At 41.4% G+C, this 24,856-nt stretch overlaps 1 protein-coding gene across 7 annotated transcripts in view; it reads left to right on the top strand.

The window, feature by feature from the left end:
• The window catches only part of ANO5 (anoctamin 5), a 67,188-nt gene that overhangs the window by 31,661 nt on the left and 10,671 nt on the right, over window positions 1-24,856 (top strand). For 5 of the 7 annotated variants that reach the window (XM_030481931.1, XM_030481930.1, XM_030481934.1 and 2 more), the window contains 11 exons: window positions 4,646-4,714; window positions 6,221-6,505; window positions 6,997-7,110; window positions 9,356-9,471; window positions 10,638-10,772; window positions 12,016-12,121; window positions 12,211-12,271; window positions 14,063-14,214; window positions 18,104-18,178; window positions 18,840-19,062; window positions 24,247-24,416. In XM_030481931.1, the coding sequence (XP_030337791.1) occupies window positions 4,646-4,714; window positions 6,221-6,505; window positions 6,997-7,110; window positions 9,356-9,471; window positions 10,638-10,772; window positions 12,016-12,121; window positions 12,211-12,271; window positions 14,063-14,214; window positions 18,104-18,178; window positions 18,840-19,062; window positions 24,247-24,416 (1,506 nt within the window). Of the gene's footprint in view, window positions 1-4,645; window positions 4,715-6,220; window positions 6,506-6,996; window positions 7,111-9,304; window positions 9,472-10,637; window positions 10,773-12,015; window positions 12,122-12,210; window positions 12,272-14,062; window positions 14,215-18,103; window positions 18,179-18,839; window positions 19,063-24,246; window positions 24,417-24,856 lie in introns of all 7 variants that reach the window. The other 2 variants (XM_030481929.1, XM_030481928.1) reach the window with 1 other exon arrangement.

Raw genomic sequence — 24,856 nt, 5'->3', positions numbered from 1 at the left:
TAGCTATGGCACAGTAGGTTTATATAAAGGCATATTTTTCCAAACCCACACTGACTCTGTTCAGATGTAATCCTAGCTAAATTGTTTATTCTCCCATAAAGCAAAATGCATTTAAAAAAGAAGGGGGATGAGACAACTCAAGTGTAGAAAGAAGAAAGATATCCATGCAAAATACGTGAAAGCAACTCTTAAAATAAACTTTTCCATTAGTCATACTCAAATAACAGGAGGAAAGAAATTGAGACTATTTAGGTAATGTTTCAAGTGGGAAGGAAAAAGAGCCGGATGGTCAGTCTAGTCATCGTTCATATTGTGTGCAGCAATTTCCTCTCATTGCTTTAAGGGTCATTAGGGGGTAGCAGAAATTTTTACTGGACCAGAGGCCATGAACATGGGTGTCATTTTTGACTGAAGGATTCACACAGAGAAGAACCCAAGAGTTAGTAGCCAATATTGGAGTTCCTTTTTGAGGTAAAAATGTACTTAGCTAAGAAGAAACATCTGTCTTGTAAAAGGCTAGAACATCTGCATCAAGTGTTGTGATTCTGTATGTCTGTTACTCACTGAAGAGTTTGTGGCCCCATGGGACGAAGGTGTTTGGTGTGTGGCTCTGGTCACAGAACCAACAGACGTGAAGATAGCAGTGTTACAGCGCACCACTTTCTACACGGTTCCTGGGGAATCTGCTAAGAAAATGAAATTCATATTTCTGTCCAGCATAGACCTTTGCACAATGAATATGCCCATAACTTAGCACAGACTTCTTGGCATAGAAGTACTGTGCCGTTGTCTTTGTGGGAATAAAATTTAAATATTGATGCTCTGCAGCCTTTGGAATTTGTCTGACACACTGTACTTGCCATTGGACAGTCACCGCAGGGAAGAATGTGGCTTCTTTTACTCTAGTATAATGATACAGCAAAGTGGAACAGCTAAGAATAGAAATGTTCATAGGAAGAGAAACAACAGTTGTGACAAGGGGTTTTGTTTCCTTGTCTCAAGGAAACAGCTTTATTCTGCCTTTCTAAGAAAGGGATGAATAACTTCTTTGTGTGTTTCAAGATAGCCCCGATGCAGATGTAAGAGGCAGCGTGTTCATCTTCTCCCTTAGCTTCATGCACAATAGATGCATTACCTTCCTTGATATTCCCCAGAAACTTTCCAGCTTAAACTGTTTTGAGCCTGCCTTCTGTAAGCTACATGACTACATCCTAACCACAGAGTCTCTGTAAGAAAAAATTAGGATAATGTTGTGAGACAATACTTGATATTTTTCCTCAAAGCCTCCAGCAGATAACTGGAATATTTTACCCACATATGATGGAAAAATAAATAAAACTTTAAAAAATGTCTAACAAATTATTTGTGTATAACCAGGACATGATCTTTTTTGTCCATAAGTGTATTTCTTCACAAGAAAATCCATAGCATTAGGTGGAAGGTGTTTCTGTCCATGTCAGGGATTTTGGGACTATTCTATGATTCTGTGATTAGGACTCTGGGATCTCTGTGCAAAGTTACTTGTTCTTACGTTAACTGGAAGCAAAGTCCCCCTATCCCAGTGGGGCTTGGAGATACAGAAAGAGAATTTATCTAGTCTTCTACCAGTTGTCATCACCTTAGACAGAAACTTCTGCTTTCTTACAGCCTCCAGATAGCCCAAATTTAGAGAGCCAGGGACAGTAAAAAGGCTGTGTCCCCAGGTCTGCAGGAGCAGCTGAAAACTGGGCTTGATCCAAAGCAGGTACCTCTCTGTGCTGCTTTAAGGAGGGTGTTTGGTATCTCCTGAGCATTGGAGGGCACACGGAGCACCTTCCCAAGCCATGAGACAACAAGGGGATTTTCCTAAACAGACTCCATCTCCCCCAAAACGTTCTTGCCTGGGAGCTGGTGGGCAGCCTGAGCTCAACCCGGGCCCCTCCGTGCTAGTCTTGTGAAGTGAATTGGGTTTTCTCAGGGCACAGCCAGGGGCAGAGTTCTCGTGCACTTTACAGCAGCGTAGGATTGTCCCTGAAAGCTGTGTTTATTTCCCAATATCCTACATGTGACTGCAGTTAGAACCAGCCCCAGCATCCTGAGACTTTTGTAAGCTTGGTGCTCCCTGCCTAAAGAGGAAAAGGAAGGAAAAGGAGTTTGATTAAGGAATGGTATGTTGTAATTTTAAAATAATTTTATTCTTCTGTTTATTGGTTGTTATTACTAGCAGTAACAGCATTCTTATCAAGAAACAGGTTTATAACAGTTGTCTATCTTCCTTAGGTACCTAATCATGCAGAGTTGCATCTGCATGGGACATATGAGTGCTGCTGGACTTCGGATCTGGCTTTCTTAATCTTATCAGGATGGTTCATTACAGTAAAACATGCATTAGATGGTAAAGTTACTCAGTAAGAGTATGTGGGATATCCATGGCGGTGTGGGGAGAGGTGAATCATCTACCAACCTCTCTTCTGTATAGGCCATGGAAGTCTCAGGAGATGTGTTTTCACAGTTTTTTACAGATGCTTTGGAGAGGTTTAAGAAGTGTACTTAAACAAGTTGTGAGTTATTAGCCCACTGTTACTGAGCTAATAATGTGATTTACTTACGTTGCTTCCCTGTTTCCTCTGTGACTGCAGAGCGGTGTCTATAGTGGTGTCATAAATAGATGCACGAGGTCTGGCTTTTTGGGTTTGGGACAGTAAGCCTAAAATTCATATACATACATATTAAAACAGCACAGGTCCAAGGGTACATTTTGTCCATTTTAAAACTATGATTGTGATATGAAGAAATAAAGTATTTGACAAGAAAAAGGGGAGCATCAGGGGTTTTTTTGCAGCAGATTGATTTCCTTTTAAAGATGGTTCTTCCAAGTGACTGGAAAGACAAGTACATTTGCAGGGGTTTCAGAGAAGGTGGCTTATTGTAAGAGAGCAACGTGATAAAAGAGCATCATTTTGTTAGAGCGCTGTGATTTATCACACTAAGTGTCTAATAAGGAAAGATAAGATGGGGCCTGGCCCTTGGGCTGTGTCTGTGATTAAGCTGCAGGGTTGAAGGAGGAGCTGGCTGGGGTCTCCAGGGGCAGAGAACCCTCTGAGCTGGCTCTCTTGGCTTCCCTACAGTGTTTGCTATGGAAAGAATGCATGCCAGCATGCTTTGGTTGGGGAAAATGTAATCCAGAATAGCACGGAGCTTTGAGTACCAGGCTTGAATGTCAGCTTTTATATATTCCCTTTCAAATGGAGTCATAAATCACCTTTTGGCTGTATTGTTCTCTATTAGATCAGCATGTCAGCAAATGAGTTCTCTGGTGTGGTTATACATAGGTGCAGGCAGGCTTTTGGGGATATATTAATTAAAAAATAGTGAATGGAATTGCATTTGCTCCCAGCATGTGCTAGAACTCAGGTATTATATTTGCAAGTTTACCTAGGCCAGTGTTTAATATCTAATAATATTTGGCAAAATTACGTGTGACAGGTAAAAATGTGAGGCCACTAACACAGGAAAACACATCAATGCATCTTAACATAGATTTGAGGGCCCTTAAAGCTGGTCTTCAGTCTGTATTCATTTATTTGAGTAGTTCATGTAAACTGAAATGCAAATAGGGCAGCTTGCTCCTCACAGACACACAGGAAATTGGCTGAAAGGCATGGTAGTTTGTGGGTTTTGAAGTGTGTTTGAAAAATGTCATTTAAGACCTTTCAATGGAGAAAACATCACACAGCTTTCTGAGTTTTAGCTAGAAATAAATTGGGAGTTAGCTAGTGCATTCTAGATAGGCTGGGGCCCAATATTTAGCATAACTTGTCGTTATTCTGGTAGCTTTTCAGTGAATTTTATAGAATTAAGAGGAAATCAACTCAGTCTCTCAAGAGGAGCAACAATTCCACAGGGAAGGAGGGGAAGCAAATCTTAGATAAAAACACCACCTTGGAATTACTGGGCAAAATGCAGAGTTCAAGAAGAGTCTCAAACTAGCAGAGGTCCCACAGCCATCGTGCTTTGCCATGGGCAAAGTTTATTTATCTCTCCCTGAACTCCACAATGCCTTTATGCAAGCTAAGCATACGTAAGCTTACACGTGATGTTTTGTTAATCTTATCTAGTTCTACAGTTATGTTGTTTGTGGAGCACTCTGAATTGTCTGTAATTGGTACCTGAACATCTGTATCGGCATGATTGGTTATTAAACTGGTAAATAGATGTCCCTGCAAAGGATCAGCCTTCCACATGCTTCTAGAGTTTTTCTTTTCATCTAGTTTTAACATTCTCTTAGAGCTAAACTTGAGCAATAATACACCACACTCACCACCCTCCAAAAGAGTTAGAAATGCTCAAGACCATGACTTCATTTACTTCTCTGGTTAACAAGATTGCAGAGTTTATGAGCCTGTTCCTAACAAACTGGTTTCCTGTTGCTAGTCAGTTCAATTCCTGACATGTTGCCATCGCTAGGCTGGCCTTGGCTCAGAAGTGGCCCTGTATGCATCAGCCGGGTTTTGTCCGTTGGTCTGCTTTCCTTTACAAAGGTCACATAGCATTAAGGGGTTGTCAGCAGGGCAGTTAGGAGGAGTGAAACTCGGTGGAGTCACCAGTAAGTGATCAGTTAGTTGCTAACTTCATCACTTAATAAAGTGTGTTTATTTCTCTTCAGGAAAGAAGAAAAGAATTTGAGAGCAATCTGCAAAAGGCTGGTTTGGAATTAGAAACAGAAGACAAGAAGGTAAAAAAAAAAAAAAAAAAAGTGAAATTAGGACCAAAAAAATAGACCTGCAAATTCTTAATGAACATATACCACTTTGTTTCTTTGAGAAAAATGATCAAGAATCGTTGATGCTAATGCTGCCTGTATTTGCATCCAAATATCATAAAATCATAGAATCACAGCCTGGTTTGAGTTGGTAAGGACCTTAAAGCTCATTCACTTCCAGCCCCCTCCCACGGGCAGGGACACCTTCCACTATACCAGGTAGCTCCAAGCCCCCTCCAACCTGGCCTTGAACACTGCCAGGGATGGGGCAGCCACAGCTTCTCTGGGCAACCTGTGCCAGTGCCTCAGCACCCTCACAGGGAAGAACTTCTTCCCAATGTCTCATCTCAATCTCCCTTCTGTCAGGTTAAAGCCATTCCCCCTTGTTCTGTCCCTACAAGCCCTTGTCAGAAGTCCCTCTCCAGACTTCTTGTCGGCCCTTTACTTGTTATAAATACTTACTGTAAAGTATTCTAATGGATTTCAGTTGAGTGTGGCTAATTTAGGTGAAAAAAGCTTCATGTGTTTATTTGAACTGTTCATAACAATTCATGAGGAAGTGATGGCTTTTGATTTCATAACAAAAAGAAAGCAGTTCCAAACTAGCTGTGACTTCATTTAAACCTATGTATATAGGAAGTGTGCTCACAGCTAGATTTAATCCCACCTAACAACATGTTTGGAAGTCAGAGAAGGAATTAGTGTGTGCCCACTGGACATTATAATTATGAGGAAGGACCCTGGTGTAACAACTTGAGGGCATTTGATTAGCATTACTGGTTTGTTTAAGATCTGGAGAACCCAGGATGCTGACGTCAAGCACCACACCTTTTTGTCTGCCTGACTGAGTGGTGCAAATCTCTCTTGATAAAGTTTGGACTCTAACATCTGTAGATGGGGATTCATTGAGCAACATCTCAGAATACCTTCTGATTGCCATTTTCTCCTGTGTACACAGCAGAACACTAATAGTACATACACTGTTGGGTGAGGCGTGAGATAAAATTCTTCCTTGTCATAGCGTGAGGCTGGAACAGATCTTAGCTCTGGTTGTTAACTCCTTTTGGCAAAGGGTTTTGTGTGCTCTGCTCCGGTGTATGGCAACTGCCCCTCCAGGAGAGAGGACCTCTCTTGGTGCTGGATGCATGGGATGCCCTGCACAGCAAATCCCTGCATTTCCAGTGCACTCCAAGTGGGACCAGAGTTTGCAGGCCTCAGTGTACAAGATTACTGTAGTTTGAAAAGCCTTTGTGAGCTTTTAGTAATGCAAGGATTATCTTTATGAACAACCAACCACTCGGATAAACTTTTCAGTTAAATATATATCAAAACAGTCCTCATCTTCCACCCTCCCCTCCCCCCATTTTTTTAGAGCTCTCAAAAATGTGTAAAAGGCAATAAATTTTGTGTAACGACTATTCTAAATCTTGCAATAAACCCCAGTTTAGTCAGATGTCTGATTTAACTTCCCTGGGGCAGGAATCTGAAGATGGCAAGATTTATTTTGTGAAGATCCATGCCCCGTGGGAGGTTCTGATCACATATGCAGAAGTGCTGAACATCAAAGTTCCCATCAAGGAAAATGACATTCCCTCAATGGTGGAGAACCCTCTGGACTGTATGCTTGCACCACTCAGGCTTCCTGAGAAGGTGATGCACCCTGAACCGGATTATTTCACAGCACCATTCAGCAAGGATAAGCAGGAGCTGTACCTCATTAATGACGAGAACACTTTCTTTTCACCATCCATGAGAAACAGAATAGTACGTATGGGATTTGCTTATTTATTTACATTTAGATTTACATGGTCCTGTTGGAATATTCATAGTATCCCAGATGGGTTTGGGTTGGAAGGGACGTTAAAGCTCGTCTAGTTCCAACCCCTGCCACGGGCAGGGACACCTTCCACTAGACCAGGTAGCTCCAAGCCCTGTGCAGCCTGGCCATGAACACTGTCAGGGATGGGGCAACCGAGGAAGGAGTATATAAACTGGATATCTGTGGATAAATATGAGGAAGCCTTGGTGCCTGTGCATCTTAGAAATTGGGAATAGTGTTTGTTGGAATGGATCTTGTAGATGTCTGCAAGGCAAGCATGCCCTCAGTGGTCTTGTATGGCGTAGGGCCTTCTGAAGAAACACTTCTTGCTTTTGTATGTTGTTCCTGCAGGTTATAGAGAGTGCACAACCGTTACAGGTTTCTGTTATATGGCCTTAAAGCAGGAAAGTCTGAAATGCTTGTGTTTGAATCTTAGGTGAATTATATCCTTACCCGTTGCCCATATGGAACAGAAGAAGGGAAGAAAAAATTTGGAATTAAGAGACTGCTAAATAATGGCACCTATTCAGCTGCATATCCTCTTCATGATGTAAGTATTATAGCTTTTTGCTCCCTTGAGCATTTCGCAGTGTTTTTTCTCTTTCACCTATGGTGACATTTGCTGTTTCCAGCAAAAATGAAAATGTACCTTCTATTTGTCCCAGTAATTAATTCTGTTTCATAACACACAAGTCATATCTGCCAGCCCTACTATTAGCCTTTTATGTGCTTGCAATGTTTCTTCCTATGGATGAGTTTCTAGGATATGCTTATGTGTCAGTCATATAATTTGTGAGACACTTATTCCATACTATATTCCTATAACATCTACATGGCAGATGATGAAATAGTACATTAGAAGAATTACCACAAGGAATTAATATCTACTGTAGATACAAGCACACACTGGAGTTGCACACTAGTGCAAGTTGGTGTTTAGTTTTGCTGTAGGGACATGTGGATTTAGCCCTGAAATCCCTTGGAGAAATCAAGACAGAGATGGGTTACTGTATTCTGTGTTAGGGGTTTTTTCTATTTCTTTTTTTTTCCTTCAGAATGTTATGTTTAATCCGTTGTTTAAATCTTAAATTCTCTCCTCATTTTTAAGTTGGTTCAGATTTGTCAAAATGCTTTAGGGAACTTAAGTTGCTTATTTATATCTCTGAATTCTACCACAAGATATTTTTAAATACTTCATGTAGATTTATGCTTTTAAATGTTTCTAAATATTTTTTCCTCCCTTAGAATATGAAAAAAAATGGATGAATGGATGGAATATTTTAGGTTTTCAGGGGGAAAGTTTAGCTGATGGGAGTCTACACTGTAGAAGAATAGTTTAGGCTTGGAAGTACTTTATACTATGGCACTCCCAAAGCCACAGATTATAAAAGGCAGTTGTACAAGAATCTCTTCTATACAAGTACAGCCAACCTTCAATGCTAAGAAATCATATGAGAAAAAATCCCCAAATCATAAGACAACTAGATAACTATTTAATTTTTTAAATATTTTTTAAATGTGAACTTTAGGGTGTTTAAACTTCTTGATTTCTATTTAGAAACCAATTTTCATGCTTCTCTTTGTGATTTAGAGACATGCAGAAAAAGAGGAAAACCAAGATCACAAACGAAGTACTTGACATAGCCAAATATTTCTGAAGGCAGAGTTGTATAGCACAATATAAAATTGCAAGAGCTGTCAGAAACTGGTTATTTTGTGCTATTTAATTTCTAGGAAACTGATGAAGCTCCACATCTCGCTTAGTATTTTACACATGGATGGTTGATAGTGATGAACACCACTGGAGTTAATTAGTGTCAGAATTCCATTTTGTGTGTCCTTGCCTTGGAGCTACAGCACAGAGGACATGATAGTGCTATGGCTGGAGATAGCATTTTAATTTATATCCCCTAGTTTCCATCTCCCAGTGAAATGTTTTTGGCTGTGCCATTTAAAGCGAGACCGAAGTACAGAGAACAGAATGTAAATTTGCACTATTTTCAATCAAATTGAATAAAATAGTGATTTTCTACTTTAGGCACGCTAGAACTTCGACATACGTGTATAGTACACCAGTGTAAAAAACCAAACCGTTCACTGCAATAATCTACCAGTGCAAATGAGTGCGTTATACCAAGACAACACTAGTGTAATGTAACACGAGGAGGTTACAGTCCAGGCTGATGTGATCATAGAACCACAGAATGGTTTGGGTTGGAAGGGACCTTAAAGCTCATCCAGTTCCAGCCCCCTGCCACGGACAGGGACACCTTCCACTAGACCAGGTAGCTCCAAGCCCCCTCCAACCTGGCCTTGAACACTGCCAGGGATGGGGCAGCCACAGCTTCTCTGGGCAACCTGTGCCAGGGCCTCACCACGCTCACAGGGAAGAATTTCTTCCCAGTATCTAATCTAAATCTCCCCTCTGTCAGGTTAAAGCTATTCCCCCTTGTCCTGGCACTACAAGCCCTTGTCAGAAGTCCCTCTCCAGATTTCTTGTAGGCCCCCTTAAGGCACTGAAAAGCTGCTCTAAGGTCTCCCCAGAGCCTTTTCTTCTCCAGATTAATGTACTAAGACTGACAGATGTTCTCTGTAGATATGTATTATCTTAAAACATTACATATATAAAAATGATTCTACTCCAAGTGGTGAAGTAGAGTGCTAAGTTTGAATTTCAAATGAGTTTAATGTGTATAGTCCTAAGAGGGCTGCATCATCATTAATGTTTGTTTCTTTCAATGTAGTCTTTGAGTCTGTCGATGAGGTGTTTTGCCTTTACTCTGATTTGCTCGCAGTGCCAGTACTGGAAAAAGGCAAATGATCCAAATTGTGACAATGAGAGGTACACACTGTACATGGAGTGGGCCCGTTTCTTGCGGTTCTACAAAGAACAGCCTTTGGACCTCATCAGGTAAAATACTGCCCACGTTTTATTACATTGACTTGGTTTTCATTGTAATACGAACATGTATTCATTTGTACCTGGATCCTGCTGGGACCTTTTTACTACTTTTTAAGATCCAGTGAGAATCGGATACTTAAGTGGGCACTAGGTCCTTGGAGGACACAACACAGGTTTTTACTAATGACTGGAAAAATGCTTTATCAAATCAAGCCTCTTTGAAGGCAGCCAGTGCGCCTGGGGTCAGGTATGTTACAGGTACTTCAGCTGTGTAGAGGAACACATATCATAGAATCCTAGTATGGTTTGGGTTGGAAGGGACCTTAAAGCTCATCCAGTTCCAACCCCCTGCCACGGACAGGGACACCTTCCACTAGACCAGGTTGTTCCAAGCCCCGTCCGACCTGGCCTTGAACACTGCCAGGGATGGAGCAGCCACAGCTTCTCTGGGCAACCTGTGCCAGCGCCTCACCACCCTCACAGGGAAGAGCTTCTTCCCAGTAATCTCAATCTCCCCTCTGTCAGGTTAAAGCCATTCCCCTTTGTCCTGTCCCTGCAGGCCCTTGTCAAAAGCCCCTCTCCAGCTTTCTTGTAGGCCTCCTTTAGGTACTGGATATATGTAAAATACCTTGCATTTTATAATCAATATCTGCCACAAGTTTTAAAGATTGATTAGAAATTTTAACACAGACTTGAAAAAGCACTGATAAAATCAATTCTGAAGCTTGACTCTGAATCAAGCACTAAACCCAAATTGAAACTAATCTTACCCAAGATCTCTTTGATTCAGCTCATATGAACAGGTGACAGTTGCCCCATTTGTAACACAACTAGTTGTATTTCTGTGAATTACTCATTTTAACCACGTGATCGGAACTATTATGCTTATTTTCATTGGTATAACTCCTTAGAAAATCAAAAAATCTTCATTTACATTACCCTGTGGAAAGAAGAAAGAGTGATTTTTTTAAAGAGGCCATGTATTTTTTTTGTTCAGTTTGCATAACTTCTCACTGCTAGCTTCAAATCTCCTTTTTCCAGTGTACATCAAAGCATTGACTCTTCTGTTCAATGAGAATTTTGCCAAGTGTTTCATTTTGGCTCTGGCCAATTTTCTATTGCAGTTTTAAACTTTGCTTTGTATTCCTGTTAATTGCGGGGTTTTTTGTATTCAGGAAGTATTACGGTGAGAAGATTGGAATCTATTTTGCCTGGCTAGGATTTTACACCGAGATGTTATTCCTTGCAGCAGTTGTTGGCTTGATCTGTTTTCTTTATGGCTTGTTTACAATGGATGAAAATATGAGCAGGTGAGTATAATGTTGAAAATCTCCTGGGCTTATGATGGGAAAAGCAGTATGGAAGTGTTGCTCTTGCAAAATAACAGGCAATAATTTTAAAGCTTGTCAGAGTAGACAGGTTTGTTCTTCAGCTGTCTTATTGACTGAAATGGTGGATAGCTAAAGCAGAACTTGTGGCTATTATTTAGTAAGATTCAAATTTCCACTTGTAGGTGAAAAGCAATATTTTTATTGCCATTTGGCTATAGTTCTTTTTACATCAGAGTACTTGCAACACATAAAGTTCTAAGAGTAGCACTGACATCTCTCAGAATTGTTTGTTTCAAGTGTTTATTGCTGCCTTAAGCTTTTCTATTTTAATCTGTCTTGCAGAGTAGTCTGTTGACCTTCTTGTGTAGGGCATCATTTTTACCAACTGGCAAAAGCATGAGTACAGGACAGATCAGCAGTGTTCTCCCCTCAGTGAAGGATCCAGTATCTCGGGAGTCAGAGTTTGCGTCTCATTTAAATAAGCATTGTATTTGTTTCTTCAAGGGTCCCAAGATTTATTGTTTTCAGGGATTTGGGGGGTGGGTGTGTGGGGAGAGGAAAAGAAGGTTGACATTGCATTGCTTATTGTTTTTTGTAAGAAAGTGTCAAGAAATTTTTGGGTTCTAATCATAAAAGATGAGTAGCATATTCAAATTCTCAGCCCTTCTATTGAATTATGGCATTTCCAGACTTACATTTTAGCTAGGTTCAGAATTCACCTGGGAATACTGCTATGCATGTTCAGATTTCTCTGGATACTGAAGGACTACCTTAGGATTGGAAACTTTACCTACTGGAGTAGTTAAATTGAAGTAGCAATGTTACTGCAGATAGCAAAGCTGAATTAACACCTCTGCTTATAGAAAAGGTGTTCTGAATGGATTGCTAACCTGATGAGAAATGACATGGTTGGTATCTCACCTGCAAGTAGTATGTGTGCAGTACAACTCCTTTCAGATGTGTGATCCATTGCTGATGGAACCAGAAAGCTCATGCCAAGTGAATTGCTAGTTTTCCTCCTTGTAGCAGCTGCTACATTGCTTGGCCTGCCCTGATCAACCACACTAGTGAATGTGACAAGACTGGCATTCTTCTCTGGGAAGCTGCAAATGTTGAATTTTGAACAAAGGAAGCTCTTAAGTTATTTACTTTTAGATAAATTTCCTATAACAGCTCTTCAGATGCTATCAAAACAGATGCTGTGCGATGTTTTTCTCCTCAGCAAAGAAATCTGTGACCCTGCAATTGGAGGAGAGATCATCATGTGCCCTCTTTGTGACCGAGAGTGTGAGTACTGGAGACTGAACACCACCTGTGAGTCCTCAGAGGTCTGTGTCTGGTTCTTCAGTCACTTGCCTTTTTTGTTCGCACTGAAAACTGGTTTGGTCCTGACCTGTTCCTGTGTATTCTGTTGCAGTATTCCCATTTGTTTGACAACGTGGCCACTCTGTTTTTTGCCATTTTCATGGGCATATGGGGTGAGTACATTTGATAAGTTTTATGTCAAGCAATAAGGAGATCTTGGCCAAACTGCTGAGGGGCACAGGAAGTGGGAAGAAGGGGAATAATAGCTTCAATACGCTGCTTCAGATGCAGAAGTGATAAGAGTAAAAATAATTTAAAGTGTCGCAGGATTTAGACTTAAAAACCCCCGAACAGAATCCAGCAGATATCTAGGATATCATAAGCATTCCGTAGGCCTTTGTTTGCTTCCTTAGTAACCTAAGACAGAGTGGTCCAACTTTATGCAGTCCTTCTAAGAGTCCCCTCTGCTCAGCCTTGTACGTTATCAGTGTCCCTGTGAGGGAGTAGAGAGCTTCGATGTCCTTCCACTGGATGATGATCCAGCACTACTACTTCATTAGCAACACTTGTACACTGAGAATTAATTGGCTTCTACTCCAGTTAAGTTCATACATTACAGAACGTTTTGATGATGCAGAAATGGGTGGATTTCCTGCCTCTCTATAAGCAGTTTCACACCAGGCAATAACTTGTTTTAGACTTGAAGATTGTATTTTCTTGAATTCAAGGCCAGGCTGGATATATTTCTGTGCCACCTGATCAAGTTAAGATGTCCCTGCTCATTGTAGGGGGGTTGGACTACATGACCTTTGAAGGTCCTTTCTGACCAAAACTACTTTATGATTCTATGTTCTTTTCTTAAACTCTGTGAAGGTTTGTAGATGCAGGATAGTGTAGTTAATGTTTCTTATTTCCTTAAATACCTTGTCTCCCATTTCATACTGGTGGTATGAAATATCGTAATTATATCTTCAATTTGAATGTAGATATTTCATTAACACACAAAGATCTCTGTGTGCCAATAGAAAAAAAAATCTATTTGTTTATTTGTTATCGAAGGATCCAGCCACTAACTTTTTACATAGAGAATTCTCAAAAAAAAAAAAGGGGGGGGAGAAAAAAAAACAAAACCAAAAAACACAACAAACCAAACAACAGAATAAGCTGTTGTATGGCTATTTTACTAAACTGTTCCTGGTTTTAAGCACAAGCATTTGAGTGGTGTGAATTAGTCATTCAGGAAGTACCAGCAAAAGAGTTGAGAACTGCAGAAGATAAGCTTTCCTGTGTTTATGTAAACCATAAAGCCTCTCCAGGTCAAATAAGAACAATCAGATTACAAGAGGTTTACATTTTAAAGTAGTTTATAGTGGGCTTTTAAAATGTTATACAGTATTATAACTTTTATAGTTGTTTATTTTATGTATGAAATCAGTTCCCTCTAGTGTCTTAAAAATTTCTTAAGCCAGCCTCACCCTTGGAGCTATGAAAAGCATCAGACATTCACGGTCTTTAAAATGACCGTGATATCAAATAATAAGCAAAAAGCAACAGAAATCTTTGAACATGATACTTGAAAACATTCTGATTATTTGTAATATTTGCTCATGTGTTGCATGCTTATGCAAAAGCAATTAGTTGAATTTCCACATCCCTTTGTTAATTCCATGTTGCTATTTGCATATGTAATGTAGTTAAACTGTAATTGAACATAGTCGTCATAAACATGGAAGTACCAGTGTCCTGTCTTGGCATTTTTCTTGTCATCCACTTCTGGAATTCAATTAGCTAATGAATTAATCCATATTATGGTCTTAGCTGTGACCTTTAATGGGTAGTCAGTAAAAATAGATGGGTCGCATTGTGAGACCGCTGAATAAAAGCCTGTGCAGAAATAACTTTAACTCAGTTCATGAACTTGTTCCCTTCTCCCTTAACTGTATTTTAACATTTCCAAACTGCAGTTACACTTTTCTTGGAGTTTTGGAAGAGACGGCAAGCTAGACTGAAATATGAGTGGGATTTGGTTGATTTTGAAGAGGAACAGCAACAACTCCAGCTGAGGCCTGAGTATGAGGCAAAATGTACCCAGAAGAAGAAGAATCCTGTAACTCAGGTAAGGAGTGTGTTGGGTTGACACGCACACAGATTCAGTTTTGTGGTGAGAGTTTGCTAATGTGCGAGTTGTGTCCCAGGAACAAGTCTGTATCTTATGGCTAGGTAAAGATTTGTGAGACGCTCATAGGCAGTGCCACATTCATCTTGGAGCAGGGCAGGCTCTCAGCTATTGCATCCCCACAGAGCAGTGCTTGTGACAGCAAGAGGTTTGGCTGAAGTGTGGAGAATGTGATGCCAGCCTCACCCTTCCTGAACACAGTGGATTGCATCAAAGCAGAATTTGCCTCTGGAGTGTATGCATAACTTTCATTAATTATCCTCTCTTGATTTTAATTTCTACTGAAAACCAATTTTAGGAAGAAATTCTTCACTATTTAGGGTGGTGAGTTGCTGGCACAGGTTGTGGCTGCCCCAATCCCTGGCAGTGTTCAAGGCCAGGTTGGACGTGGCTTGGAGCAACCTGGTCTAGTGGGAGGTGTCTCGGCCTGTGGCAGGGGGCTGGAACTGGATGAGCTTTAAGGTCCCTTCCAACCCAAACTATTCTGGGGTTCTATGATGTATTAAATCAGGAATACAGAGGCAAAGTTTATAATTTTCACTTGGCTAACACCATCTTTACAGTGTCCTTCATGTTTCAAGGTAGCAGCCTCTGAAATCTTCATGCCTTTAAAAAGAGTCTTTCTCATCCCTATACCACATAGGAAGAAGCAGCCATCTTGATCTAAAGATACATAGGTGGCACTAGCTGTGGTTTTGCTTCTCATATAAACCACTTTGTTTGGGGAGCACTAGAGAAAGAGAGGTTGCTGAAGCCCTTTGAAATCTAATTGAGATACAATTAACCATGGTCTTTAACTGTTAAATGCTCTATATAAATGGTTAATTGTCTTCATTTATATTTAATTTAGGTAGGAGTTATTGGACAAATTCAGGGATCAGATGGTCGTATTGCAGTACAACAGCTACCACCTCAATTTGACCTATTTTTAAATCAGTCTTCCTCTTCCTAGAATTGCATATAAATAACTTTTCGCTAGTCATAGGTGTACTTGGAGAACAAGTCTTCAGAAAAAATATAGAAGCTTAGAGCATGGGAAGTATCATTGCTATCTAAACAGCAGCCCTGTCTTTCAGGGCTTTTCTCCTTAGCTATTAGGAAATGTATACACTAATTTTATTGCTCATGAGAGTTTTTCTGTCTCTGCTTCCCCTTCTGCACATGCACCGTTAATGCTGCTGTTCTTCAGTGTACAAGTAACAGGTCTGAGTTACACAGAGATTTTGGAGAACCATAGACTACGATTTTGAGTGTAGTTCTGCTGAGTTACTGATTTCTGCATGCTCAGGAAAAGAGCTGTGGGTAAAACAGTTCTTCATTAGCTAGTTCTGCTAATTGAAAACCCCTGTCTGCCTGTGGGGTGCTAGCTGCTACTTTGCATTCCTGTGTATGCTCAAGCTCAGAACTGACTGGCAGGTGGTGGTTATGTCAGCACAGAGCAAACCCATAGTCTGGGGAGGTGAATGAGCTGCAGCAGATCACAGCCAAAGATAGCATGGATTAGGTGTGTGTGTATAACTGTCATGAGGGAGGAGATTGTGATCTCCCTGCCTTCATACAGATCTTCTATGCAGAATGGTTTATTTGAACTTCATTCGGGAAATAGAAATTGGACCATAGTACATTTTTCTTTTCTCCGAGTGAGATACTGCACTGCTCTGTGCTTTCTAAGTATGCATTAACAGTTACCATAAAAATTAATGTGTCCAATCCTTTATTTTATGATGCATCAATTTATCACCATGACGGATTTTCAGCAGCTTTTGTGTGTTGGGGTTTAGCAGTGATCGTTATCAACACCCAGTTCTAGCAAACCATACTGGTTAGCCAGGCTGCAGTGTCATTTCCTTTTGTTTGATAATGTGCAATACTGAACATGTGAAAGGACAGTGCTTTCAATAAGTTAATTCTTCAGACTGATAAGGCAGTATGAGTCCAGGTCACTTGGCTGCTTTGCTTCACTTAGAAAATTATTTCCTCATTATTCTTGGACACAATTCAAAATTCTGGGTGCTCTGAAACAGAAATTGCCCATCTTGGGGGTTCAAAAAACACCTCAATTTGCTTGTCGTATTAATCGAGCTAGATCATAGCCAAAATGTGGGTTTGCCGATTATGATAGGACCTTAATTTACATAAATAATGAAGCATTCCATTCAAACTTAGGCTATGTCATTGCACGTAGTTGCTTACATTTTGTTATAAAGTAAAAAACTTGTTGAATAGCCCAGAATATGCAGAATATTTGTTCTTAGTACAGAAAATATATATTATTTACTAATACAAAATAGGTATAAAAAGTTAAGAGCTATCCAGATAGAGCCAACATAAATGCTGTGGTGATGTGGATGGAGGGAAATGTTTGTTTCTTGGACCTGCTGTACTTAGTGTTTAACTCGACAGATGTGAGTGTGTGTGCCCCATCCCTGGCAAAGTTCAGGGACAGGATGGACGGGGCTTGGAGCAACCTGGTCTAGTGGAAGGTGTCCCTGCCCATGGCAGGAACTAGGGGAGGTTTAAGGTCCCTTCAAACCTGAACCATTCTATGAGTCTGTGTAGAGTCACCCGATATCTGTGCTCATATCTTATCTTCAGCTTTGTTTTATAGTTCTGTTAATAGAGCCTTTAACTGTTATCATCATCAAAAAACATGTAACTTGACTACAGTATTGATAACTGTGTTTAGTAAGTATACACAGGCAGATGCAGGCAGTATACCTCTCCTGAGAGAACAGCACATGACACTTCAGACAAAAGCACAGTGGTGTAAGCATGCTGACTGAGTAAAGAACATGGCCATCAAGAGATAATGCTTGTAAAACAACTGCTCCTGCTTGGTTATGTCAGGGGAGAAACATGCAGCTCAGTTGCAGCCGTTGTATTCAGCATAATTACACCACATTATGCTAGGGTGTTTGGCACATTCTGGGCTTTTGTGCAACAGAAAATAAACTCCCTTCAACAATATTTTTCAGGTTCAGTATCTTCTGTTGTCAAAAAAAGTATTTTGTGGTTCAGTATACTTAATATTGTGCTCGCCTGTAGTAATCGGTGACCCTTTGTCCAAGAGGAGCATAAACATCCTACAATGCCTTTATCAAATTCAGATTCTTTTTTTGTTAATTTTTTTTCCATGGGTGTTAGTTCTTAAATGATCCTTTCTTAACACTTGTAATCTGGTATTTTAGGAATTAGAATTGGTTGTGAAAAAGAGAACTTTACACGAGCATGGGAAGTTGTTCATGTGCTATGTGGGGATACTCGCCTGGGTAAGACCCTGCTGCCTGGTGCTGTGGCAGAGGTTGGCAACTAATGAATGTGACCATTTCTTCAATTAAAATGAAAAAGAAATTGAAGGAGTGGAGGAGAATGTTCTTTGGCTGTGTGGAAAAACATGGCACATCCAAATAAGTGACTGTTTTAAGAAACCTAAACATGAAGAATTCCTTAAAATTCAGTCTGGTTGTGGGCTCTGAGCTGTCTGACAGCTGACCCAGCGTTACAGTATGTAATTCTGGCCTGCTCATCTAATGAAGAAGTTGGTCTTTTTCCTTCAGCTACTGATTGTTTTTTGCAAAGGTTTAACAATTCTTTCCAGGTACTATCTTTACTTTCAGCATTTTTATGGCCACTTCTGCCCTGACCTGTATTTCTCCCCCCAGCACACTCAAAATCATGTCCTTTCTGCCTTTCTAGAGAGAGGGGTTCCTAAATGGTTTTCCTCAGATGTGGGCACTTCCACACAGCTGAAGAGAGCTCTCTGTGCTGCTTGATATTAGCATAAGATTATGGATCTGTGAACTGTGCTGTGCTTGCTTGACTGTTTCAGGAGATGGAGCCTTATTTGCCTATAACTAGCCAGGCTGTGCGGTTCTGCATCTCAGGAACTACAGTGTTGTTCTGGGTGAGCATCTTTTTGATGAATCGTCACTTTAACATATATCACAGTTGCTGATCATCACTAATCACAACCTTAACACAAACTGGTTTTAATTGTGATATTAACACATGCTTTTATTATTGTCCTACACATTTCATGCTGTCATGCAAAATGCACTTCAAATAAAAAAAAAAATACTTTGGAAATCTGTCATTAATTAGGAATTTGATTAGACATTTTAGCATCGGGATGACTTTATCTCTGGCTTATGAGCTGTTAACAGACCATACTGAAAAATTGTAGTAAAGGCAAAAAAAAAAAACCCAGCCAAAAAAAGTATTATTCACGACAATGAAATACCTACATAATCCTCTGTAGAAGTACCGGCAGAGTGAATTTCAGGGTGATGATATAATCTAACTTGTCTCTTCCATCTCCATTTCTGAGTTTCTATTCTTCTGCACTTTTTGATATTGGTATTGTCTGCTTTTCTTGTATTAATGAAATAATTCTCTTTGGTTTAATGTCTCAAATATAACACAATATTTTGGCTGTGTTCCTTGCATTTCAGTGTTACTGAACTACTACCCGTAAAGAATAAAAATATAAAATATGAAGATTTACGTCTTATTTCGAAAGTTTTTTAGCTATACTGAGCTGTGTGTTTCATGTCTCTTTTCCTTAGGTGTCTCTGATTATAGCTAGCATGATAGCGGTGATCGTGTATCGCCTCGCGGTGTACGCTGCCTTCGCCAGCCTCATGGAGAACACTCAGACTCTGCAACCCATCAGCGGGTTACTGACCCCTCAGCTGGCGACTTCAGTCACAGCCTCGTGCCTGAATTTTGTCATCATCATGATCCTGAATTTCTTCTATGAGAGAATAGCCATCTGGATTACTGACATGGGTAAGCAGTGCGCTTGAAGACAAGCCGCTCAAGGAATCGCTCAAGATAGAACCTATCTAGAACTGTGCTCTGCACAGTTGTTCTCCGCTCGGGCACAGTGGGAGCACCATGATGGTAGTCTGTAGCTTGCGACAGTGACTCGGTTATATCCATGGCCATGCGTGGAACATTTTCTCTGCATTTGAATAGTTATTATAAACTAGTTTCTCTTAGTATAATGTTTGCTTATATTAAAACTAGTCTGCGGAGACAAACATAGTTGTGAGTGCAATTAAAAATTAGCATGTGTTGTATTAGTCACCAAAGCAAGATCAGACTGATTGAGTAGTATTTCAATTAGAAATCCTGGAGGTATGTTTTTAAAAACAGATCGTAGCTTGCACAGCCATCTTAACAAGATAAAAGACTAAATAGTCATGTCCCTCCCTTTGGGGGAAAAGATAGGAGGATGGGAGATAGGAGAGGACAGTATTTCCATTGTTCTGAGCGCTTTTTTCCTTAGCAATGGATTTACAGATTTGGAATGTCACAGATTGAAGGCAGAGATTTGGCAGGTTGCAAAGCTGGGCCTACAGTCTGTCACTGTGGCTCTAGCCATGGATAGCCTTGCTCCAGAGCTGGAGTAGCCGGTAGGCAGGTCTAGAAAGATCTATGACTTTTGTAGCAGATTAATGCTTGACTGTTGCTTGCTTGCTGGAAATATCCTCCCCTAGAGCACTTCTTACATATTTTATTTTGTTTGCCCTTAATGATTTAGAGGTACAAGTCCCTGCAGGTGCTTTATAGAAAGAAATAATTGCAGAATATTCAGGTGGGGGGGGAGGCAGAGCTGAAAGTATGAGGTGTTTGTGGTTTGTACAGCTGTCATAAAAACAGTTGGGTAATCTTTTTTTTATGAGGTCTTATGAGTGGAATCAAGAACTGAAAAGTGTTTCTTGCAGAAACTTAATGGGATGTTGAATTGGGTTTGTTTTGATTTATCATGGACTGTCTCTTCTCTCAGAGATCTGTATTGCTTATCTCGCTTGGCCAGATTAGACCAAAGAAAGAACAAGTAAAAATGTCCCTAGCAATTTCACAAAACAAACATAAAATCATCATTTTTAATCTTTCTTTTTTGAAGGGTAATGAATTATAAGCATGAAGGCTCAGGAGTGTTATTTTGCTGCTTGCAAGTGTGGAGGATTAATTTTTGAAGTCAGCACTGCCTGTGATTGCACTGTTTGCTTTTTGGGGAGCTGCTGCCCTCCTCTGGCAGCCTGGCAGCTGCGCTAAGCCCGGGTTTAGAGGCACGCTTGTTTCCGAGGGAGGAAATGCTGGCTGTCAGGAGTGCACTCCTGAATTTTTTTAGAAGGTTAGGCCAGGTTTTGCTTTCAGATATGGAATATAACCTGCCTCTGGGGCTCTGAACGTTGTGTGTCTGGCATAAACATTTGAAGAGCTCACTGACAACAGAAATATTTTAAGGGCTGCAAGCTAGGCAGACTGCCTCACCTGAGTGCTGCCTCCTCTGCTGTACACCCTGCTGTCAAGTTCCAGTAAATACTTCGTGTTCTTCTGCCATGCCAACTGTCATGGTTTAAGCCCAGCTGGTAACTCAGAACCGCACAGCCGCTCACTCACTCCCCACCTTCTTCCTCCACCCCCTCCCAGAGGGATGCATCTCTCAATTGTTTGAACTGCTGGGACAGTTTTTCTACAGCTGAAATGATGGAAGGGGTGAGATTGTTTTCAGACTCTCGGAGCTGACGAGTCACTTCATCCACTGTTGGTGGTGCTATGTCATTCCAGGTCATTGATGTCAATGAGTGGGCATATGATGATGGTGCACTCTGTGTAAGTTTCCGCCACATGGGTCATGTACATTCAACTTCATCTGGATTTACGGATGCATTCCCGGCATTCGGCCTATGATAGATCATCTCTAGAATGGCTGATTCCCTCAGGGACTGGATGCCTCTCTCTATCGTGGTCCAGTTGGCTGAGCGACTCGTAATATCGTCTTTGTAGGGAAACTTTTCCTTCACAGCTGTCAAGAGCCTGAGGGCTCGCTTCTCTTTTTCAATCACTTTGTCAATTCCTCCTTCCCTAGCAAGTGATCCCAGCTGCTTGGATTCCCTACCTTCTAGTTCGTGACCGTCAGCCCCAGGTGACAATGTGCTCCCCTGGAAGACGAGTTAAATGTTTTTGCATATTCCACAGCTCGGTTGAGGTCCGGCATTGAAAAGTCACCTCTTCTTCTTTGTATTCCTCTGATTCACGTAGTAATAACTCTTGTTCAGATGCTGTCCCCTGTAATAAGTGCATTGGGTCTTCATCTTTCTTCACTGCACAGGTTGTTCTTTGTGCCTCTCGTTTGCTTTTCCCCTTGCTTACAGGGGCAACCGATATTATCACAAACTGGCCATTTGGTTTAGCTGCAGTGTCTATCACTGTGGTTGGAGTGGCTGCAGTGGCTGCCACTAGGGTTGGAGTGGCTGCAGGGTCTGTTGCCGGGGTTGGTGCAGCTGCTGTGCTTAGGGGTTGAGTAACACCTGTCTATTGCTGTCAGGGTTTGAGTAGCTGCTGTGCTTGTCCTTGGGGTTGATGTAGCTGCAGTGCTTGGAGTAGCTGCGTTGTCTGTTGCTGTTGAGGTTTGAGTAGCTGCTGTGCTTGTCACTGGAGTTGGTGTGGCTGCTGTACTTGGAATAGCTGCATTGTCTATTGTCTTCAAGGTCTGAGCAACTGGTGTGCTTGTCACTGGGATTGGTGTAGCTGCTGTGCTTGGAGTTGGAGTAGCTGCGTTGTCTGTTGCTTTGCCATCAGATCCAGGGACATTCTTTCCCCTTTGAAGGTGCTGGATAGTGTTGAGCAGAGCTCCGTAGGCATAGGCCAAGCCCCAGCACGTTGCCATGATTTGTCCCTCTCTGGTATAACCAGGACGACAGCACACCTCGTTTAAGTGTTTTACTAGTTCTTCTGGATTTTGCACTTGTTCAGTGGTGAAGTTCCAAAGCACTGGAGGGGCCCACTGGCCTAGATACTTGCCCATACTATCCCCCACACCCCGCCACTCATGAGTGTCCAGCCTCAGGGAAAATCCCTTGGTGGTCCTCCTATATCGTCGTCTAACCCTAGACCAGACTTGAACCCGGCACTGCTTAACTTTCGAGATCAGATGAAATAGGGTGTTCCCAGGGTGGGATGGCCGTGGGTAAAACATACTCCATATGTGTGCCAACATGCTGATCCCCAGCACAATCAGCAGGCAGGTCTCAAGGGTATTCAAAGGCCACCCAAAACCTTCAGAACTCTGAAATGCTGTTGTAAATAGCCTGGTGGGGGAGCAGGGGGTGTAAGGGAATGCCTCCTTTGTAGGTTGACCTCCCGAGGAGAAAAAAAAAAGATACGTAATTGCTAAAAATTCCATTATATACCTCCCAAAGTACAGAGGTGATGACCACGCTGGGAACGCAAGCCAGACCAGTTTCATGATCAATGAGTCTATTGTATTACAAGTCATTACCATGAAGTACAGTGAAACAATAACCTTAGCCCAGGCCCCCCAGCCGATAAACACTAAAACAGCAAATACTGTCTGTAAGTAAGGTACGACATGCTGAAACTCTGAGATCAAGCGCAACAACTCTGAGAGCCAATAAATCAACATTGTGACAAGTGACTATTAATCCGAAACAATGAATGCTTATCACAAATATGATTAGACACACTCTGGTCAGATCTGTCGTTATCTCAACCCTTCGTGCCTCACGTTGCGCGCCGCAAAGAACTGTCATGGTTTAAGCCCAGCCGGTAACTCAGAACCACGCAGCCGCTCGCTCACTCTCCCCCTTCTTCCTCTCCCCGCTCCTGGAGGGATGGGGAGGAGAATCAAAAGAATGTAACTCCCACGGGTTGAGATAAGAGCAGTCCAGTAACTAAGGTATAATACAAAACCACTACTGCTACCACCAATAGTAATAAGGGAAATATCAAGGGGAGAGGATACAATTGCTCACCACCCGCTGACCAATACCCAGCCCGACGCGAGCAGCGATCTGGGCCTTCTGGGTAATTCCCCCTGGTTTCTATACTGGGCATGACGTGCTGTGGTATGGAATACCCCTTTGGCCAGTTTGGGTCAGGTGTCCTGTCTCTGCTTCCTCCCGGCTTCCCCTCCTCCCTGGCAGAGCATGAGGCTGAGAAAATCCTTCGTCGGAGTAAACATTACTTAGCAACAACTAAAAGCATCAGTGTTATCAGCATTGTTCCCAGGCTGAAAGTCAAAAACACAGCACTGCACCAGCTACTAAGAAGGAGAAAAAATGACTGCTGTAGCTGAACCCAGGGCACCAACTTATGCCAAGCTTGGAAATGTTAGTTTACTCAGATCTATAAAATCACTTTGCCATAGGGCAGGTCAACTCAGCGCATTTGCAGGGTCCTGACCAATTCAGAGACACTTGAATGCTTGTGGTGTACTTTGTTCCTCTTTCTCTCAGCTTGAATCAGTTGTATGTTACCATTTAACAGGACATTTTACCAATGTCCACAGGGCTTCCTGTTACCTTCAAAAATGTGAACATTATGATTATGTGATTATGAAGGCAGCAAAACTTCAACAAAGGCTTGGTGATGCTCAGCACCACCAGGATGCCTGTATCTTTCCCTGTTCTTCCCCTATTGAGAGTCTTCTCTCTCAGAGACAGAGGGGCCACCCAGTTTCTGCTGATTTCAATATGTTACACACATACAGCACATTGCAGGAGAAGAAAACAAACTATAAGATACTTTTCTACCACAAAGAAAAAAAAAGATATTCTTTATCATGTACATAGCCAACAGTGAAATTGTCCTAATCTAGGAGTCCCTGTTAGTTAATTCTTGAGATTCATCTTGGATTTCCTAAAATAGCCTAAGATTTGGGGATGGACAAGTGCTAGTGGATGGTACAAGGAAGGGAAAATGGAAGCCTATACAAGTTTTAAGAATGAATTTCACTTGCCTGCCTACTCATAACATTGCATTGTAAATTAAGGGTAGAGTGTTTGAGAGAAGGAACTCCATCTGCTGAAATGTTTGTAGGTGGTTTTCTTTCTTTTTTCCCTTGGGGATGTAAGGGTGCTGTGCATGATGAGTGTTTATGAATCTGTATCCTTTTAAAGGGAATAAAGGAAAATAAAATTACTCTTTTCCATTTTACAGAAATACCCAGAACTCATATGGAATACGAGAACAGGCTCACTATGAAAATGTTTTTGTTCCAGTTTGTCAACTACTATTCATCCTGCTTCTATGTGGCCTTCTTCAAAGGGAAATTTGTTGGTTACCCAGGTGCCTACACATACATGTTTAATCGCTGGCGAAATGAGGAGGTAGGACTTTCTAGGTTAAAGTGGATTGAATAATAATAATAAACTCTTTATCCCCTCCACCCTGCTCAGTTATAAATTAACAGTTTCTCGTTTGGCCTAGAGTAAGCTGGACCTCAGTTGGACATCCTGAGGCTGATGGAGAGGCAGCCCTGCCAGTGTTTGGGGCCAGGCTGGACGGGGCTTGGAGCAACCTGGTCTAGTGGAAGATGTCCCTGTCCATGGCAGGGGGTTGGGATGAGATGATCTTTAAGGTCCCTTCCTACCCAAACCATTCTATGATTCCGAGGACTCTTCCTGCTGTTGCTAGTCAGGGAAACGTCAGCAGTGAAATTTGTGGTTGTCAGGCATAAGGGTGAAAAATCAAAATGTTTTCCATGGCCCCCAGTTCTGAAATTTCGGTGAATCTTGCCATAGGTCTTAGGTTAAAGGAAGTTACTATA

Source organism: Strigops habroptila, chromosome 4, assembly GCF_004027225.2.
Source record: "Strigops habroptila isolate Jane chromosome 4, bStrHab1.2.pri, whole genome shotgun sequence".
In the NCBI taxonomy this organism is placed as follows: domain Eukaryota; kingdom Metazoa; phylum Chordata; class Aves; order Psittaciformes; family Psittacidae; genus Strigops; species Strigops habroptila.
The sequence above is the reverse complement of the archived record's forward strand: the minus strand, read 5'-3'. Positions and strand labels throughout refer to the sequence as shown.